We start from the raw sequence: 21,706 nt of genomic DNA, 5'->3' as shown, positions 1-21,706 counted from the left end.
TTGAAAACTTCCCTCAAGGCAAAAATACTTTCCTTGTAAGCTCATTTCATTGAACTGTTTCCTTCCCCTTCTCACTGATTCAGTATGCTCACAGTGTTGGAAAACTCTCTCGGAATAGTTGTTTCTGGGTTGAAAATTTTGGCCTCCCTTAATTGAATAGCTATTTCCATATGTATGAGTCATATGTTGCCAGTGCAATAACATCCTGTGATTTAAAAAAAATAGTTTCATGATTTTAAATGAAATACTGCATATTGAAATTTTGAAATATGCTTGTGTTTTGCTTGAATGTATAATTTGCATGCCTTGATGTTTACTCCAAAGATGAGAAAGCAATCTGGGCTTTGGTGACCTGTTAAATTGCTACCTTTTTCCTTTGTTAATGCTATTCTGTGTGCGTGAGAGAGAGAGGCAGTGCATTTTAGCTGCATGGGTTTAGTTGAACAATTGATGAGCAAGGCTTAATTTTGCAGAAAGGCTGTTTAAGCAAGCAGAAATTTTGCTTTTGAACAATTTTGCTGCCTTCACCAGTCTTGAGGTTTGCAAATAACCACAACAGAGCAGATGTATCAGATGTTGCTGATTTAGGCAAGAGCTATGTGGCAAATGGATTGAGTCATCTTAGGCAATAAAACAAGGCCAGCCTATTCCATAGACTACAATTCAGTCTCTCAATGGCAATTATGTAGAAAGAGAGGGAAAACTATTCTTACAACTAGATAAATAGTGCATGTTTTCTTTCCAGATGTTCTTATTTGTTATAATTTAACTTCTCTATAGTTCTATCTCCAGACAAGGTGTGCTTCAAATAAACTTTATTCCCAGTTCTGTAGGAAGAATTTAGGATCATAATTTCTGATCAGAGGCCTGTTGCCTCAGTGTTTACAGAAAAAAATGCAGTATAATAATGAAGTAATAGTATTGTTTCATGGTGTGATTTTGAAAGTTCTGTGTGCACATGTGCACCATTTGATCCAACATACTATTTCCAAGAATTCCAAGAAGTATTTTCATGCCAGATATTTCCAGGAAAATTCCAGACAGAACAGTCTTGGCATGCAATTTATTTTGCTTCTAATCACTGAATTCAAAGTTAACTTATTAAAAATTACAATTAAGAAGATAAAAACTAATACATACTGTACTAAAAAAAAATAAAAGAATAAAAAAATAGAAGGTGTAGAAAAGAAAAAAACAGAAAAAATGGAAAAAAAGAAATAAGAATATAGTAAATAAAAAGAAATCTATAAAGAAATGACTTCCCCCTTCATCACAACAAGTATAAACAATTTTAGTAATTTATCATCTTCTCTTAAAATATAACAATGATCTCTTCTTCCCATATCCCATCTCTTATCTATAAGCAAATCCTTAAAGTTTAATCGTTCAGTCCTGATCAGCAAAAGTCCATTAAGGGTTACCAGAGATAACACATCTATTTTAACCATGATCAAATAAACCAAGTGTATATTCCTATTACTTTTAACAATCTTAATCTTTAGTCCCTTCAAATAATGTCCTAGAACTTGATTTCTTTTCATTTTTTCTTTGTCCCTTCTCACAAAATTCTGCAAAGCTTTAACAAGCTTCTTTTGTAAATCCAATATAGCAATATTATCCATGTCACTCTTTTGGTTTGTTATTAATATATCCCTTTTAATTATTAAGACATCAGCTGGTTTCATTTATATGTCCAGTATAGCATGTTTTTCCATATCATTTCTGTAGCTTGTTGTTTTTGAATCCACTTTCGGATCAGTCTCCATCTTGTCCTGTAAAACTTGTTCCTCTTCCATAACATCTTTTAAACACAGTGGCAGACACTCTTAAAATTAACTTCTGGGTCCATTGTTCAAAAATATACTTCAATAAAATATTTTGCTCCATTCCATATTAGGAAGTCAAGTTTAAGTGTTCTTCTCCTTTAATTGTAATCTTTAGTTCCTTCTGGTTCCCTCTAGTGTGCAATTTTCAAAATTTCATCCATTCTTTTTTTTCCCCCCCAGAGAATCAAAACAAAAGGATTTTCCCATGGGAAGGATTCTTATAATTAATTCCAAAATCTTATTTCAAATCCATCTGGACCCTTAGTCCATTTGTAACTTTCCAAAATCAATATTCTAATCACCCTTTTGCTGTTCCAAAAGATTTTTTTTTAAGTCCTTAAACTTGTATTTAAAACTTCTTTTGCTAAGGATTGAAGGAAACTCACCAGTGCTATAAAACTTGTCTATCCAAAGGTTCCTAATAGCTAAAAAGCAGTTAACAAGCAATTTCCAAAAGTGATTAGAAAAGGAAGTATGCGAACCCAGTGTCATTTTGAAAGGCACCAACCTCATCTCCCAGAGCTCTAAACCCGTGGTCTCCTCATGAGGAGCACCTGGGGGCAATAAGTCCTTTCCTTGTCCAGAGAGGAATTATGAAGAGCTGGTCTACTCACTGGCTCTTCATTCCGCTGTGGTTGTTCCACTAAAAGTGGAGCCATCTTCAGTTAACCATTTCTTCCCTGGAAGTCATCCAAAGATACATTGTTTTTGGATGAAAAACTTGTCATTGCCATATTGCATAGCAATGTATTAAATAACTTATACAGTGGAACCTCGGTTTACAAACTTAATTCGTTCCATGACTCTGGCCGCAACCTGAATTGGTCGCAACCCGAAGCAAATTTCCCTATAAGGTTCAATGTAATTACCGTTAATCCGTTCTGGCGTGGAGGACAGGGAGGCGGCTATTGCTTGGAGGGAGAGCCCCCCTCCCTATGACCACGTGTCAGGGGCGGAAAATGGCTGCGGACCACATGTCAGGGGCAAAAAAATGGCTGCGGAACACGTGTCGGGCAGAAAAATGGCTGCGGACCACGTGTCAGGGGCGGAAAATGGCCGCGGACCACATGTCAGGGGCGGAAAAATGGCCGCGGACCATGTCACGGGAGGGAAAATGGCCGCACATCCTGTTCGTACCCCGAAGCGGAGTTCGCAAACCGAAGCAAAATTTTGCGGCCGGAGCTGGTCATAACCCGAAAAGTTCATTAACAGAAGCGTTCGTAACCCGAGATTCCACTGTATATGGACTGCGCAAAGAGCAACTTTCTTTCCCTTCTCAATCAGTTTTATTCCTCCTCTTCTGCCCTCATTCTTGTTTTGTAAGAAAGGGAAGAAACCTCTCAGTCTTACAACAATGTTACAAAGTCAGTTTGCTGAAGTTACTACGATTATGACTGTAGAGCATTTCAAGCATTCTAGAACAAGTATGGGCTACCTATGTGGCTTCAGATGTTAAAAGAGATCAGCTTTCACTGTCCCTCTCCACTGGCCATGCTGGCTGCAAGTTATGGAAGTTAATGCTGAATAATATCAAGATGGCCATGCATTACCCACCTCTGTTTTACAATTACTATTTGAATGCTATTTTTATATTATTTTAGTTATAGAATTCCAAGTCTGCTTTTCAGTGATAAAATAATGCCAGTATGTCAACGCAAATTAAAGAGATTTATAATAAAATCATTTTATGCTAAAAATGTCATTTAAAATGTTCACATTTTAAAAGGTATAAAGTTACATGACATGGTAATTGTCATTCCTATCTCTGTGTATGTGGGGCAAACAGTGGGGTTCTTCCCTAGGCTGTATGTTGGGTTCATGACCAAGGTAAGATCTGTGTGAATGGTTTACATGCTAGGCCACCATATGCTGAGCAACAACAGCATGTTAAATAATCACATACTGCCCACAGATACGTTGTGTAGATAAAAAATGGACAAACTTCACTTTTGCTTTAACCGCTTTATTAATTCCAAGAATAATCTACTCTGCTTGTTAACATCAAAAAAACTAACAAATGGAGCCCCATGAAAAAGACATATTAGAATTTAAAAATGTTAAGGCTAGGTATTCATTTTAATTACCAGAATTAAACAAATCTCACAGTCCTTTTACATAAAAATCTATTTAAGGGATATCTGATATGTCTTCATTTCAGAAGTATAAATTAGAAGTGGCTATTTTGTAAATTATATTATTAAGCATATGAAAGTCAGAAATCCTTGTCAGAAATCCTTACAAATCACCCAAAAATTTGATTCAGATCTACCTTCAGTCTATCCCTGTTACAGATTTTCTGGTTAGCTAGCCAAGAGTTTTTGCACAATCTCAGTGGGAGTTTTCTGGGCATATTTTGAAGGATAATGGGTACAGTATAACTATACTGTCCAATTCATTTCTGTGATTCACAGAATGCACGGTCTCATTCATTCACAATGGGAGATTACACAATCAATATAAGGCCAGTTTTCAACCTGCAATTAAACTTCGTGGGGAGTTCAGGGAATTACTCTGAGTTGCTGCTGTTGCTGTTGAATCATTCAGTTGCTTCCAAATGTTGGTGAGGCAGTGGACATTATTCAGCCAAGTTGGTCTGTCAGTAACTACATCTTTGAGTTTTTGTAAGCTCATGCTTATGTTATCTTGCCATCTTCTGCTAGGCTCATTTTTGAATGCCTTTAATATTTCCAAGCACCAGGGCATCTCCAGTGACTCTCACCATTATGTTCAAAACATTTAAGCTGTAGCATCACTCAGTTTCTAGCGAGCACTCCACTTCATTTGGCACTGAATGATTTGTTCTTGTGGCCAAAGGTATTCCCAACAATTTTCTCCAACACCACAATGCCAAGGCATCCATTTTTCTTTGTTTAGATTTTCTCATGCTCCAACTTTCATAGCTATATATTACCACAGGAAAAAAACATAGGTTTGACAATACAAATCTTTCTTGTCTGGATTATGTCTCTGCAGTTTAATACTTTGTCTTGATCTGTCATAGTCTTTCTCCCAAGTAGTATATGTCTCTTAACTTCATGATTACAGTAATTTTAAAAATTCCTTCTTATTCATCACCATTCACCAAGGAACAATGTTTTGGTAACAGCCAGTTACCTACTATAAGTCTTTAGAACTTGGACTTTTCCTCCTCCTCCTGAGTGCAGCTGTCCCTGGAAAAAAGGGGAAAAAACTACTGCAAGAACAGTTCCCCATGTAAAAAAATGTAGAGCTGCCTTAGGGGAATGTAGGAGAGAGCTGTTAGGTGGGGACGTGGAGAACAGATTACACAGTCCTGAGATAGGAGGAAGCATGAGAAAGAAACTCAAAATAACTTCACCTTGATTTTGTTTAGTATAAAATGGGACAGAGAGAAACTTGGACAGGCTTTCAGGATAAATGTCAGCTCTTCAAGGCAGGCCAAGTCAAGAAACAAGCATGACAAGGATTCCAGCATTGTTCTTTTTTTGTAGTAAGGTGGAATCACAGAATCCCATTACCTCTGCTGAACCTGCCCGGCAGGCATCTAACTCCAAGATGCACTGCAAATTCTTCATATTGTCCCACTAAATGTTCTTCTGGTCCACCCTTCCCAGAAGGGTCCATGTCACTTCAGAAAGAGACACTGAAGATGTGAAAAAGATTTTGCCATGTTGCCACTCTTACTACCATAGCATAGGCTGAAACTTGAGTTTTTTCCCACGTTTGGTTAGACTCACTCTTTCACCAACACCTCTCTAGACAACCTTTTTGTTGCTTCGTCCCCCAGAGTTCCTCACCGAGCCAAGGAATTCCCTAAATCAGCAAACAAGGGAGAGGCTGCTCAGGTGCAGTCCTATCCCATGCTGTAGCCATTTCCCAATTCCAGCAGACAACCAAAGCCTCAGCAGAGCTGCCCCCAAGATTTCAGGAGAAACCCGAGGCACCCTCTGGAAACTGAATAGATCCATTGAGTGCTTCAGGCAGACTGATTTAAATAGATACCTCCCTCTTGGAGAGAGAAGAGGCACCAGTAAGCTCCATAGTAATCCAAGAATGCTGACTCTGGAAAAGGACACCCTCAGATCACATCATATTTGCTCCAAGATAAAAACTAGGCCCAGGTGGGCTTATTCTCTATTGAGCTTGCCCAGAGGGCAAGATCAGAACAGATGCATTAAAACTACCTAGGAAATAGGTCAGGAGGGACTTCCTGTCTGGCAAGTTTGTCAATCAGTGGAACAGGCTGCCATATAAAATTGTGAGTTCCCCTTTACTAGAAGTTTTCAAATAGAGTCTGGATGGTCGTCTGTCAGAGATGTCCCACTGGATCCTGCACTAAGCGGAGAACTGGATTAAAAGTTCTCTAAGGTACCTTCCAACTCTATGATTGCTTTCCTGTTATCACTTAAAGTACTTAAGCAGTTACCTGTTAAATTACCTAACCAATTCATTGTGTTTAAATTGGCTGGGGCACTTTTGAATTGGGTTCTGTGAGCCACAAAGCTCCACAGAGTGTTCACTCTATCAAAAACATCTCAGTTACCACATATCAGGAGTGAGAGCAGAACATCACCATTGGTGTTTTATTTTTAATTTATTAAACCATTATGATATATTATGAATTGTAAGAGTAAGTTTTGGTAAATAAATAAAGTGAAACAAGAGGTCCTTTCAGGACAGAAGGTCACTCAAATATTTGTTTTCATTAAAGTGTTGTGCCTCAAAAGATTGCAAAAGAGTGTTTTTCTACAGGAAGCAGATGGACATTCCAGAAGTCAAAGGAAAACTACTCATACCATTTAAACACTTCCTCTTTCCACTTTGAAGTAGCTAATTGTATGCCTAAAGAAGTGTTTCAGTGTTTCTCAACCTTAGCAATTTCAAGATATGTGGACTTCAACTCCCAGAATTCCCACTGGCTAGGGAATTCTGGGAGTTGAAGTCCACATATCTTAAAGTTGCTAAGGTTGAGAAGCACTGGCCTAAAGTCAGGCTTAAAGTCACTTGAGTTAATTAAGAATTGTCCATGTGTTAAAGCTCAAAAGAATTGTATGCTGATTAAAAATGGGTTTGTTGCTACAATCCTAAAAATAATCTCTAGAAGCTGCAACATTGTACTTTGCAAGATCAGACTATATCTGTAAACAACTTTGTGAATTCAAATCCAGATTTGGATAATCTTTTAAGCCAGAAATCATCACTGAGAGACACATGAGATTTCATAGAGTAGAGCAAATTGAAGTTCAGGGGGAAAGTGGTTTTGATACTTTTTCCTAAAATCTGATTAATAAAGTAAAAGAAAAGAATAACTGCAAGATCTTAGTTTTTGCTAGTCATTGGCAATATTGCTGTTGAATGCTATGAGAGCTGCTACTAGTTGGAAGTTGGGCATCTTTTCTTTATTCTTAAAGAGTGTTCAGATATGTATCATTTAGTCCAAATGGCTGATTTGTCAGATATCCCTAAAGCTTCATCTCTTGTCGCTCCTTTTTGATTTGGTTCTTCAGAAATCCTCTCTGTAAAAAGCTGATTCAGATGTGATCATGCGCCTGGCAAGTGAAAGAGGACGATAGAGTTATTTAAAGTAGTTCTCAGTTCTGAGGACTTAGTCATTTAATGATCCAGCCATCTCTTTAGTTGACATCCTGCTTTTAAAGTGCTCAGAAAATAACTTAATGTGTTTTTAGCATGATGCTCCTTAAATGTTTTGCTTATTTTATTGTCAACTTACTAATTTTTCCAAAAATGTATGCCTTTTTTCTGATTTTTTTTTTTACCTTATTTCCATTACTGCATTTTTCAAGCTAAATTTGCAACTGAGTTTTCATTGGAGTAGTTTTAGAAAATTTTCTTCAGGACACTAGGAGTTTTAACTCTTGTCTTCTCCTTATCAATGTCTGTTTAGCTAGTCCCCTCATGGACTTTTTTCTTTTCAAGATGAGCTCCAAACTGAGTTTTCTGGGGGAGTTTTCCGTGTGTGTGTGTGTGTGTGTGTGTGTGTGTGTGTGTTTATTTTAGTTTGATAGTGCCATGCCTCTGTCATTGAGTTTGAGACAAATCCTTGAGCAATCCATGAGGATTAATCAAGTATGTCATAAGAACAGGAAGAGAATTTGATATTTATACATCCCATTATTTTTAGAAAGAAACTCACAAAAATTGTAGTGTAACTCATAAAACAACTTTGCATATCCATTTTACATAACTGCCTTCAGACACCTGAAATGTTAGTACTCTACAGTTCCTTGCCACTTTCCCCCTTTCTCCCCCAATCCCTTCCATGTATCATCTGCCAAGTAACTTTTGTAAAATTACCAAAAACTCAAAAAAACTGTTTTGGCTCAATCCACTCATTTAAACTGAAATGGTAAACAACATAGTTGTTGCCATATACATCTCTGCTCTTCATATTGTACTGAATGGATCAGGCATAGGTTGTCGCTTGCTAAAGGAGAAGCAGAAAAGATAAACCTTCACTGGGATGAAGTGTAGGGAATTGTGGAAAAATATCGTTCAGAGGGAGTGAAGCTATGTGCAACTGATAAAGTGCTCCTTTCTGGTTAGTGCTGAGGTATAAAAATATTCAAGGTTACAAATATTGACTGTCTGTATACACAATACATAGTGTCTCTAGAAAACAGTGTTGCAAGTTTATTCAGAGATTTCAACTGGTGGGGGACCTTGTCTGCGGAAAGTGGGAGGAAAGGATGGATATTCTGTCAAAATAAAAGATGTTTACACCATTTCCTTCTTTTGGGGAATAATCAACTTTAATGCTTGGTGTGGGTGTGTGTTAGTGACTTCGTTGCTGATTGGCTTCTCTACATCGAAAGACAAAGCCAAGTACAAGCTTTTTTCAGTCTAACACAACCCCCAGATTTGCAGCTTGTGTATCATACTCCCTGATGTGGAGTTGCTTCCTACATTATCACCAACGTCCTTCTCCACCCCCTGAAATATGAATTCATTTTACTAAGGAAATGATTTATAACAAATTTTCATGTTTATAAGAGATGTTTATTTTTGCCTCACCACCACTTTCAGCTTTTGAAACAGTTATTTTTTAAAAATGTGTCAGAAAGCATAGGCTAGTGGTTTTGTGCATAATTAGCCATTTCTCTGAAAATAATAATAAATAATAATAATTAATGTATGTGCTGCCTAACTCTCAGCAACTCCGGTTTATCTTCTGTGTGTGAAGGAAGTAAGAAAATAAGCAAATGCTATGAATGGAAATGTAATGTAACAATTACCGTTAAGGATACAATTTAAATTCAGTGTTTTTAAAATTGGACCAAATGTGTTTCCTGGGGCCCAAAATAAGGACCAGGTTTTTATGGGGTATCTAGTTTTCCTTTGGTGGAATGGGTATTATGTTATGAAAAGTAAAATTAAAGGACAGAATTAATAAATTGGATTGATATATGGTCATAGAATATCTCTTTAATTCTGAATGGATGTAAATCTCGTGTCCAGAGAATTTAAATCTTGTGCCCAATGTGTCTTCATTCAGTCCAGAAGTCTGAATGAGGGCAAATGTCCCTAGCTTCAAAAAGGAGAAAAAGGAGGATTTAGGAAACTACAAAACAGTCCAAAACCAGGAAGATTTTAGAGCAAATCATAAAGAGATTAGTCTGTAAGCACTTTGAAAACAATGTACAGTAGTAGTGTCAGAAGTCAGTGAAGGACAAGGCTTGCTAGACTAATCTTAGTATATCTGGGGAATGCTGCAAATATAATCTCTCTCACTTTCAACAAAGTATTTGACAAAATACTCCATAACATTCTGATTAGTAAGGTAGTTAAATGCAGCCTGAACAGCATGACAATTAAGTGGATGCATACCTGGCTTAAAGAGACGTGCTCAGTAATGATTCCTCATTAAAACTGGAGAGAGGTATTGAGTGGGGTGTCACAAGGTTCATTCTTGGGACCTGTACTCATCAGTATTTTTATTAATAAGTTGGGTGAAAAAATGGAGGAAACGCTGATCAAATTTGCAGATGGCACAAAAGTAGGCACACAGAAACCTCAGAATGTTATGGTATAGTAATTAAGAATTCCTTACAAGCTTGCAAGGCAAGATGGACAAAATATATTAACTGTGGAGTCCTTGGGGTTCTCTGAGCTTGGTTGTTTTCTTGCAAACATTTCATTACCCGGCTAGGTAACATCTTCAATGCTAGAATGGAATGGGGTTTGCTCTCTGTTTATATATTGTGGCATGCCATGCCAGTGTTGGTGGGGGTGGGGGTTTTGTTTTGTTCTATTTTTTTTCCTCTGGTAGTTCCTTGATTAAGGCATTGGTTACTGCTTGTATGTCTGGTGGTAATCTGGGTAATCTCTGCTTATCTGGGTGATGATTGCTGGTGAGGAGATGTGCTGGTGAGGAGATATTATAATATACTTAAATATATTAAGTCTGGATTGTTGTATTTACAGAGATTTAATGTCATGCTACAGATGCAGGAGTTTCCCAATTGGTTATATTTTTAGTTGAGGATTTAAATCTTTATATATTACCAAATCATGCAGGAGAATTTTTCTTCCAAATGGAAGTACTTTTGTTTTCTCTCTGATACTGAAAATGCTGTAAGTAGACACAAGACAGAAGGTATGATTTCTCTTTTGAGAGCTACATTCTGAACCATCTCCAAGATGTAAGAAAATATTCAGATTGGTTAAGGTTCTGCCGTTCTGGGATTCAGGAAAATCTCTGTCATACTATGAACAGATTTTTATTTTAGTTTTGTCTTTCCTAATTAAAATGAATAAAGATGACAATGGCCATTTTTCCTGTTAAAAACCAGCTGTAAAACTGTTTTTGCCATTAAAATTGTTTTGGAAATTTAATGAAATGATTATCCTGGCTGGATAAATTCATTTGTTTTTCTATGGAAGAACAAAAATCAGGTTTCTTTGCCAGGTAGTGTTCTTAGCTTGCTTGTCTTTTTTCAGATGTGGTATTAGAGAAGGCCATGCATAAATGCATCTTGAAACCCCTCAAGGACCATGTGGAGATGATGTTGAAAGAATTCCATACAGCCGATGGCTCGTGGAAGCAGTTGAAAGAGAATCTTCAACTTGTCCGACAGCGAAATCCTCAGGAGCTGGGTGTTTTCGTCCCAACACCAGATTTCGTAGATGTTGAAAAGATTAAAGTCAAGTTCATAGCCATGCAGAAAATGTACTCTCCTGAAAAGAAAGTTATGCTGCTACTAAGAGTGTGCAAACTGATTTACACTGTGATGGAAAACAATTCAGGTAAATGTTAGATTTGGTCAAAAAGTTCTGAGCTGTTCAGAGATGTTTCTGTAAAATGAGAACCATTTCATCTGCCAAAAGAGTTTCACATTTTCTTACTTTACTTCTGGTGTATTGTGATTTCATACACTCTTATCTTAGGCAGTCTAAATCTTGGTTCCAGATGGGGTAAAATGATATATTTTTTCCAAATTTTGCTGCAGTTCAGGCTGTATCAGATTTCTGTAAGAATGGGGCTAGATATGTTGAATGTGTTGGAAAAAAACAATTAGAAATTTAGTTGCCATTGACCATGCTTCAGATTTCCTTTTGTGAATAGAATGAATTATAGTGAAGCTTATTGGTCTGAATTTAAATGATGTATCACTATTGTATGAGAAAGACTCTTCATATTGGTGCCAACTCATATTGTTTTTTAAGCACTAGAATAAAATTCTTGAGAGTCAAAATAACAAAATAAAAATATGGAATATTCTGTGTTTCTTTGGAAATTGCAGTTATGCTCCCACCTCCATATTCACTGCAGAAGAAGCCATTCATTCAGTAAACAACATTGTAATTGCTGCTGTTGTGTTACTGTATATTGAGAGCTGTTTTAAAATGCTTAATGCAAAAGTCACTATTTTTATACTGGATGATTAATAAGAGTTTAGGTTCTCTGATATCTCTGTATGGGATATAACATCCCCGCCTTAGCAGATGAGTTCCAAACTGACCCACTTTGCTCAGTGTAAACAATAATCTTCATGTCCTGATATTGCAAGAATTATGTTGTGGAGCTCAATTATTTGAGGAAAACAATTTATTGACATGGATGGATGGGATTCTTTTATATGTGGTCTTTAATCAAATGTTTCCAGACATATTATTCCTATTCTACCAGTCAAAAAATCTTCAGTACTTATTATGTGGAACTAATCCCATTTTAAGTAGAACAGTGATACTTTCATACATCTCCAATAACATGAAGAATGAACCAACTTCTGAAATCAGTTGATAGAAAGCCATGAAGCTAATCAGGAGCCTTACAATATCAGGTTGTCAAATTCGCATGGACTGTTACACCAGCTGTTTTTGATTCAAATGATGTTTAAATATGTGTGCAGGAGATAATTTGCTTAGCCCCTTGTTTTAATTTTTGAGCTACTTGTTCTTGGTGTATTTGTTCTTTATTGCATCTTGTTTCCATTCCTTAAGGAACTCTTTCTTGGGACACAGCTATTGAGAGCATCTAAATGATATCAGAATGAGTTCCTATTCTATAAGCACTGTTAAGTCTGCATTCAAATCGTCTCTGGGTCCCTATAAACCCCAGACTATATCTGGTGACACTACTATAGGCATCTGAATGTTTCTCATGGATTTAAAATTATACCTTGGATAAAAGTAGAAGTGGAGAGCACAGCTTTTACAAATGGAGAACAGCAAAAAGTTCTGGCAATAAGTTCTGATATTGTTTGTGTTCTGTCTCTCTACATTTTTCACCCTTTCCCTAGGGAGAATGTATGGAGCTGATGACTTTTTGCCAGTGCTGACCTATGTTGTGGCTCAGTGTGACATGCTGGAGTTAGATGCTGAAATTGAGTACATGATGGAACTGCTGGACCCATCCTTGCTGCATGGAGAAGGTAATGCCCTTGAAACTCTAAGGATGATGACTTTTCTCCCAGGAATGTGATTACTGATAGTATGTCTGAACAGAGAAGCTTGAAAAGAATGCCAAAGCTTCTGACTTGTTACCAACTGCTTATCAAGTAATTCCTACAAAACAAAACAAAGAGATAACCAAACCAAATGAGATTAGAAGTCTTTTTCCCAGTTGGTATGAGAAGTAAAAAAGGGTGTTTTTTATCAATGAAAAGTGTGTGTCTATGTTTGTGTATGCATATACTTGGAAATAGAATAATGTGTTAGCCTAGGAATTTAGATTATAATGCGTACGTCAATGCTTGTTGCTTGTACAGCAAGTCTGATTCAATGTGACTTCCCTCACAACAAGCCAAACAAGCTATCAATCCATACTGGTTGTTATATCCAGTTGTGTTTGTGAACAGTCTCTCTTCTTGCATTCCGCTAATATGGAAAAGAGATTTTTTCCTGTTTGTGTTTTTGGGTCTTGTTAAAAAACTATCCTTTTGCATTACAGAAGTGGATTGCTCCAGATTTGTATTTCTATTTACTGATATGCTTCTCTAAAACCTTTGCTGGTCTTTAATAGAGAAGAAAAATATTAGATTATGAAAAAGGTTCAGTGTTGAAGAACAGTTTAATTCATTGGATAAATGTATAACTTATATATAAGAGGCCTGTTTGCATTTGCTTGCTTAGAGGAAGTGACTCTTTTTCTGTGCCTTTGCCTATCCAACTTCTCCCTTTAAGTACAAAAATTGTGTTAATTTTTTGAAAATTTAGAATAAATGATAGAATTCAAATGAATTAAAAAGCACACATGCATCAGCAGCAAGAGTAACAATAGTTACAACATTCTGGAGTGTTTTAACTTAGAATGTAAAATAAAACTACCATGCATCAGTATGGGGAGCAAGTTTGCAAAATCCATCAAAATGGATTTGCTCTGTGGACAGCAGCACTGAAGAGAGTCTGCTAGTATTTGCTTTCCACTAATCAAAAGTTTGCATTAGAAGGTTCTGACACTCGGACTTGTTTGAGAGAGATGTTCCTGAAAGTTTCATACTGAAGAGCTTAAAATGAGCAGAGTGATATTAAAAAGCATGCATTAAGGAAGCATTCCTCAATGCTTTCTTTTCTCCATCCCAATATTCTGTCTCTTCCGGACTTTTATTTATTTACAGGACTTATATGATTGCCTATCTCATACAATGACTCTAGGCGGCTCACAACAATCCATGAAACATAGTTTAAAACATACCCTTCCCCCCAGGCACCAGACCAAACATCCTCACAGCTCAACCCCCCACCCTAGCCCAATGCCTGGGGGAAGAGCCAGGTCTTCACAGCCCTCCAGAAGGCTAAAAGGGTAGGGGTCCCTCTGATCTCTGGTGGGAGGCTGTTTCAAAGGACTGGGGTGGCCACCGAGAAGGCACGCTTCCGAGGTCCCTTCACATAGCAACATTTAAGGGAGGGGACCTGGAGCACACCCACCCTACCTAACCTAGTAGGATGGGCAGATACCCTCAGGGAGAGGCAGTCCCACAAGTAACCTGGCCCTGTGCCATGTTTTCATATCCCATGCACAGATTCTTCCTACCCTCCTCCATGCAAATAGACTCTTTCCCCCATGCAGACCACACAAATGCTCCAAGTTATGCCCCCCAACAATGTTCTTTATTCATGTTCTTGCAGCCCTGCCACAGGCTGTATTGCATTCCGAGTGGATTTTTGCATACTAGCACAACTGACCCTGTGCCGAGTTTTTCTTCCACCCTGCATGCAAACTCTGTTGTACATCTGTGCAGTGCTTGATACTTGATTTGGAGTGCCCTGATCCCAGAAAAAGGCACAGCTGCTTTAAAGTGAAAAGGGGGGCTAAGAAAAATGGCAGAGAGAGGTTTCTAACTTAGGATGCTCTGATTCATAGCTGGGTCTCTGAATCATTGTGCTATATTAGTGTCATCTGGTAGTAGGGCTGCTACTTTGATTATTACTTTTTCAGCTTTTTGTATATTACTTTTTAGACATATGGGTTAACAATTTTGTCAGGAAAGGCATAGCTTGAGAAAGAAACATGAGTAGTGGCTCTCCAGTCTGTATTAATGTAGCCAAAACTGTATTTGTCTTGGCATGTGCATAAGTCAACTTCTGGAAGAAAAACATATGAATGTGTTTGTCTATTCCCTATAAATTTCTATTGACTCTTCTATTGAGAGTGCCATTCAAAGTGATTGCAAGCATTTTCAAAAGATACTTGCATTTTAACTAGGGCCTAGAATATGTTTTTCTATTCCAAAAAGCTATTTCTTTACGATGTCTACATTTTCAGTGATTTGATTCAGCATGAATCTGGAACAGGGAAACATTCCAGAGACTTTCCCTCCAGTCCCAGGACAGCTAAAAACAAAAGAATGCCGAAGCAGTTAAATCTGGAAAGAAACTTCTCTTTCCAAGAGAAAACAAAAAAAACTTTGATTCGACTGCTTGCCAAAAGGTTGGATGCTGATATTTCGTAGGCCACCAAACAACATCAGACTTTCTCTTTCCCAAAACTTTTGGTGGCTAAGCAGAGGAGGGCATAAAGAAAGAGCACCAAGTTTAGCCAGGCTGAGAGAAATGTTCCAAAACTCCAATCACTTGGTAATTCCTGAGGGTACCCACAGGCTGCTACACCTTGAGCCGCACACAAATGTATGTATGGTTGCATGCAGTTGCACATATGCACATGGATATATTACTTTTGTGCATATACATCGTCTCCCACACACAGATTGCTGTGTTTTGTTCCCATGGGCTATGGGATATGCATTGATTTTTAATCTTTTCATTAGAAGGAACAGGAAACATCTGAATCATCTTCTTTACTCCACCGCTCTTTTTTTTTTTTTTTTTTGCCTTAGAGTCTTTACCTAGACAAGTCCATGCAGTTTTCTAGACAGCAGTTTCAGAAGTGGGTTGCCATTGCCTTCTTCTGAGGGCTTAGAGGGAGTGACCGTCCCAAAGTTGCCCAGCTGCCTTCCATGCCTAAGGCGAGATTTAGAACGAAAGTTTCCCCATTCCTAGTCCAGCACCTTAATCACTAGACCAAGCTGGTTTTATTCCTAGTGAAATTCAAACAGATCAAGTGAAGAGCAAGGTCCCACCGCACCCTGCCAGAGAGTGTATCACAGGTTCTCAGCTACTCATCCCTGCTTTTAAGTGATAATGTAATGCTTCTGATTTATGTGTTATGTTTGTGCAGGGCTAGTGATATATGAAGATGAGAACCCAAAAGAACAGAAGAGTTGTAATTGGCCATTGGCATAACTCACTATTTTTCAAGCCTCCTTTGTACAGAGATCTTTTTCTGTATAAGAATTTCTGCCACAGAACTTCTCTCCCTCGCAGAATATTCTTGAAATGTAAACATGCATCTTCAGTGTTCATGACATTTTGACAAGACCTCTTGAACCTCACTACAGTCTAAATGAATAATATACTAATATTTTTTACAGTCGTGTGCTGCACAGGTAGTCCCCAGGTCAAGAGCACCCGGTTTAAGGATGTAGTTAAGAATGGAACCTATCATAGCAAAATTTGAGTTAAATACACAATGGTTTGATTTAATTGCACAATATTACTTATACAGTATTATACAATAATACTGTTCCAGCTTACATACAAATTTGACTTAAGGACAGACCTTGGGAATGGAACCCATTCTTAAACTGGGGACTACCTGTAATGGAAAACATGATGGATAAATAGGCATTAAAGGAAGTTTTACCAATTACTTTCTTAATGAGAATCCCTAACGGGTCTCTGAGGAATCCTAGGACTGAGACAAGTTTCCAAACAATTGGCAAACTATACCACCTGAGATTCTTCCAAATTAATATGCCATGGAAATTATGGATATGGTCTTGATTTCTTCCTTCACATATATCCAATTCATTAATAATAATTTCTCCCCTTGTAATTTTTACAGGAGGCTACTATTTGACAAGTGCATATGGAGCACTGTCCTTAATTAAAAATTTCCAAGAAGAACAAGCAGCCAGACTGTTGTGTTCAGAAGCCAGAAATACTCTCAGGCAGTGGCATAAGCGGAGAACAACGAACAGAACAATCCCATCTGTTGATGATTTTCAGGTACGGTTTATGTCTTCCAGAAAATGAATGGTAGAGTGCACAGCATGGTACATTTGACTTGCCCTGGCTGATGTTAGTTAAGTGACCCTTCATTAGAAGAGGTCAAATGCAATGTATCAATTATATTCACAATTAAAATGGGCAGAGGGGTTTCATTCAAATAACAAAAAACGTACAGGAAAGAAATGCTTGGTCCCATCTATCCCCAGTAGACAGGCATGTATCTTGGTTCCCCTCTGTCTGTTGCTCCTCTTTTTTCCTTTCCCAGCTTATAACTGAAGTGAGCTAGGGTAAAAAGTATTCAGCTTTGAGGATTATGGTACAAAAAGGGAGGGTTCCTTGTTCCTTTCCTGTATGGCTTCTTTGCTTTGAAAACCACTTTCTCCAGCCTGGTTTGGGTGTGAATGGGGCAGGCAGCTTAAATAAATGGTATTCTGCCCCCATCTCATCTAATATGACTATCACCTTAAGCAAGATGCAGTGAAACATGAATCATAAGCTTAGGGGGAAGAGATAGCTCTCTATGTTGCACTTGTGCCCCAAATATCCTTTAAAACTACTGAACATGATAAAAGGATGTTTTGTAGAATTTTGGTGGGACTGCAATCTTACTTTTAAGGAAGTTGGGCGGGATGATGAACGAATTGATAAATTGTTTCAAAACTTCCCTTTGAAATATTCCAAGATCCTGGCTATTCTAAGAGGGATAGAAGTGCAACCATAACCCCTGTTAGACATCCTGCCATTTTAATGTTGGCTTATATGTTAGCTTATTAATAATGGATGCTCAAAGTCAAATTCTGATATTTACTGCAATAATTCAGTTTGGGTTTTTTTAGGAAGTGTAATGATTGCTTTCACTACTAACTACATTTTATTCTGGTCCAGAAACCTCCAGTATTTATGTTGAAACCAATTGAAAAATACCTAAGCTAAAATAAGCGTATAGGTTGTTTTTCCCCTTTTGTAAGAAAAGCATTGGTTGTGGCATTCTGAATGCAAAGTTGGACCTATATTTGACTTAGTTCCTCCTTCTAGTGAATGATTTCACATACAGGTAGTCCTCGCTTAATGACCGTTAGTTCAGTAGCCGTTCAAAGGTATGGTGCTGAATGAATGGTATTTATAACCAGTCCTTGAAATTATGGCCATTGCAGCACCCCCATGGTCACGTGATTAAAATTCAGGCCCTTGGCAGCTCACCCACAATTATGACTGTAGGGTGCTCTTCAATTCCCCCTACCCGCCTATCTCCCCCATCTCTGCCCTTTTGGCAGCCCTGCACTCCACTGTCCCTGCCGCCCTGTCCTCTGCCCTGCACCCCTGCCACTCCCAGCTGACCTTTGCTGTCTTCTTCCTCCCACTGCTGACAAGCTATGCCTGGCCTAGCCCTTTGCAAGGCCTTCCCAAAGTCTCGTACAGCCAGCAGCTGCCTCGCAAAGAGCCAGGCCGAGCACACCTAGTCAGCAGCGGGAGAAGGAAGAGGCAAAGGTCAGCGGAGGGGCGCCAGGGGTGGCAGAGGGAACACCATTCTGAAGAACACCTTCCTATCTTTATGAAAATAATAATAATGCATTTGTTTGTACTGATGCAAGATGCAGTATTGACTGCTTCGCTCCTGAATGTACATTTTAATTTTTTCCTTATGTTTTTCCACTCCACAGAACTACCTACGAGTTGCATTCCAGGAAATAAACAGTGGCTGCACAGGAAAGACATTGTTAGTGAGACCATATATTACTACAGAAGATGTGTGCCAGCTCTGTGCTGAGAAATTTAAAGTGGATAATCCTGACAGCTATAGCCTGTTTCTTTTTATTGATGACACTTGGCAGCAACTGACAGAAGATACCTATCCCCAAAAGATCAAAGCTGAACTGCACAGTCGGCCACAGCCTCAGGTCTTCCATTTTGTTTATAAGCGCATCAACAGTGATCCTTATGGGGCTATATTCCAGAATGACAACAGTGACCAAAATACCTAAAGCTAATTATTTTAATTGTTATATAAACTGATTGGGTGTTGAAATTAAATGATCTGTATTCTCTAAACCCTACCGGTTAGTAAAAGTATGAATTACTATCAGTGATTATACATAATCTACAAAAAAATAAGCAGTCGAGTTTTACAGGCTCTCCAGAAGCAAAGCCACAGCATTCACCACTTGTAACTCGGCATCGTGGCTTCTCAGTTGTTCTGCAGTACCATCACCTGGGTTTTACTCCTATCTTTTAGTTTATGCACTATTTTCAGTTACATATGCAGAGGGTCAGACTTCTTTTAAACTAACTGTTAGGTTGACCATTTAATCAGTGTATATATGCATTATTGTCTGATGCAGAGCATCAGTAAAAATATGGATAACAGCCTTCTTTAAAATAGTTGCTTTATTCTTATTTTATTGAAGGCAACTTTTTTATATATATTTCAAGAAATTTTATAGCAGTTGCAGGTAAACTGTCATGTCTGTAAAGTATTTTTTTTAAATGATAAAATATTCTATAATTATGCATGTGATTTTTAACACAAAATAGAAAATAAATCTCTTGCTGGTTTTAGAGTATGTGACGTTTTTTATTTGTTTTAATTATGTCTTAACATCTAGCTTTCTAAAATGTCAAACCACATTTTTAAAAAGTGATTTTGTAAGCAGTTTATTTTGGACATTGGTTATTCAGACTTCAGTTATAAGAAGATGAGATTTATTAACAAAAGGATTGAACTATTAAAGCTTGAAATAATATGAAACTGAATGTTTCACAATAATAATCAGAACATGACTTCTGAAGTGTGAAATTATGGCTTCTTCAGGAAGCAAAGAATCACAGAAATTAAACAGCATTCAACGACAGGAGAAGTGTCTTAAATAAGAGATAATAGTAAGAGATAATCCTGGATATGATTTCGAATCACATTCTTAAAAAATAAATGATGCCTCCTTTTTTATGTCTGTAGGAATAGCATTCTCTATAACAGAGAGAAAACAAAACTTTTTGCATTTGGAAGAGAAATTCTCCTATCCTAACTAGGTAACATGAGCAATAAAATCCTCAACTAAATGCAGAAAGAATTTGGGAAGTACACACTGCTATGTCAGAACAATGACATTAAAACCCTCGAAGTGTGACAGTTCAGACACTTGCATAATAAATTACTGAAAATTCTGGATTATACAGTACATCCATATTTATAATTATTACTATACCATAATATTCTGGGGCTACCAAAAATAATCTGACCTACGCATACCAGTATGTTCTGTTTTTCAAGATGTGTATGCTTTACGTTGATTTGCCGTATAATTGTCAGTCCAATGCATTTTTGTTTAATTTAGTAAATGATAAAACAAACCACCTCTGCGTTGTAAGGCAGTGGTACCTGAGCTGCATAAATCCAGACAACTGCTGGATAGCAACAAAGAGACAGAACAGTCGACCTCTTTGCTGCCACCTGCTGTCATCTGGATTTTTCTAGCCCAGTCTAACGTTGCAAAATATATTTTTCCAGCAATCCCATCTGGTCAATATGGATAGGATGCTGCTGCAAATTGATGAAGCTGCTTCCAAATAAACACGCTCATACTTGTTTCAAGCTGTGTTAAGTTTTCTGTAAAAAAGTATTTTGTCCAGGTACGATGATAAAAGCCCCTTTGATATACAGTAGCCTGAGGATATTGATATTGATACTAAAGAAAATATTTTCTCATAAAGCAGTAGTTTTGAACATTGAAACAATTCATTTCCATTCCATGAATGGAAGAAGGAAGCTAACTTTGGAAGTTCAGAGACAGAGGATTGATTGTCTTTTATTCCTAACAAACACCCTTTTGGAGTATACAGATTTTGTACATACGTTTTGTAAAGATTTTTTACTGTTTTTATCACTTGTTATGTATAAGCTGCCTAGAGTCACTTGTATAGTGAGATAAGTGGTGTATGAATTTGATTGACAAATAATTTAAAAAATACCACACAAACAGAAGTTTACAGAATAGTTACCTTTATAATTCTCTAAGCTAGTTACCTATAAAAAATAGACAGATTGAAGGCCCAATGTTTATTTTTCCTAAATAGCCAAAGGGAGGAGCAAGGACATGCAGTAAGAGTAACCAGAGATGTGCAGTCACATAACTCTATCAGAGCACAAGGGTGGGAAATAGGAGATCTGAACTGACTTCACATGTCCCACCCACTCGACTTTTTGAAGGTGGAAGAGGGAAAAGACAGGGAAACCTAGGATTCAAGCCCACACTACATATATTTTCATAACCTATAACAAGTCTGCCCAGTGCAAACCATGGGTAAACAACACCTAGCTATAGATGATTCAAGGAACCAAGAGCTTTCTCACTTATACAGGAGTGGTCATTATAAATAGAATCCCAGACTTCATTTTTATTTTTAATTAAAAAGTAGCTTGATCAGGATCATGGACCACAAATGGGATGACAGGAAATTTTGCCCCTCCCCCAATCTATTTTCTGTCCCCCAAAAGCAGCATAGTTGGAGTAATCTAATTTTTGCAGCCTCTCTGCAACTGTATTGGAGGCCAAAAGACAGAATTAATTAGAAATTTCTCTTGAATCTAGACAGTAGAGTGAGGCATGAATAGCGGGCCATACTCAGTGACAAATTTTGAATCAATGGGGAAGTGATCTCCATTGAAATCCAAAAGTAAGTTTCTGGACTGGATATCAGAAGGCTGGGGCTTTTATTGCAATTCCATGATCCTGGCTTCTTCCAAAAGAGATTTTAATTGGATCTGGATAATAGTAAGGTCAATATGGATCTTCATGATTTTTACATAGGATCTACCTGAAACTATCATCTAACATCACATAATATGTTTCATAGAGAATAAATTATTACTGCAC

General features: G+C 37.6%; 1 protein-coding gene across 2 annotated transcripts in view; it reads left to right on the top strand.

Annotated features, from left to right (window-relative positions):
- RIN2 (Ras and Rab interactor 2) overlaps positions 1 to 20,424 on the top strand; it is a 66,077-nt gene extending 45,653 nt beyond the window's left edge. For both annotated transcript variants that reach the window (XM_007426783.4, XM_088131564.1), the window contains 4 exons: positions 10,764 to 11,069; positions 12,566 to 12,697; positions 16,669 to 16,832; positions 18,497 to 20,424. In XM_007426783.4, coding sequence (XP_007426845.1) covers positions 10,764 to 11,069; positions 12,566 to 12,697; positions 16,669 to 16,832; positions 18,497 to 18,817 — 923 coding nt within the window. In that variant the 3' untranslated portion in view covers positions 18,818 to 20,424. The remainder of the gene's footprint in view (positions 1 to 10,763; positions 11,070 to 12,565; positions 12,698 to 16,668; positions 16,833 to 18,496) is intronic.
- The last annotated feature ends 1,282 nt before the right edge of the window (positions 20,425 to 21,706 follow it).

Source organism: Python bivittatus, unplaced genomic scaffold, assembly GCF_059951505.1.
Source record: "Python bivittatus isolate LINGU-HERP-01145 unplaced genomic scaffold, Pbiv_v1 ctg000960_np1212, whole genome shotgun sequence".
NCBI classification, from domain to species: domain Eukaryota; kingdom Metazoa; phylum Chordata; class Lepidosauria; order Squamata; family Pythonidae; genus Python; species Python bivittatus.
Note: the sequence above shows the minus strand (reverse complement) of the source record. Positions and strands in the feature narration are given on the sequence as shown.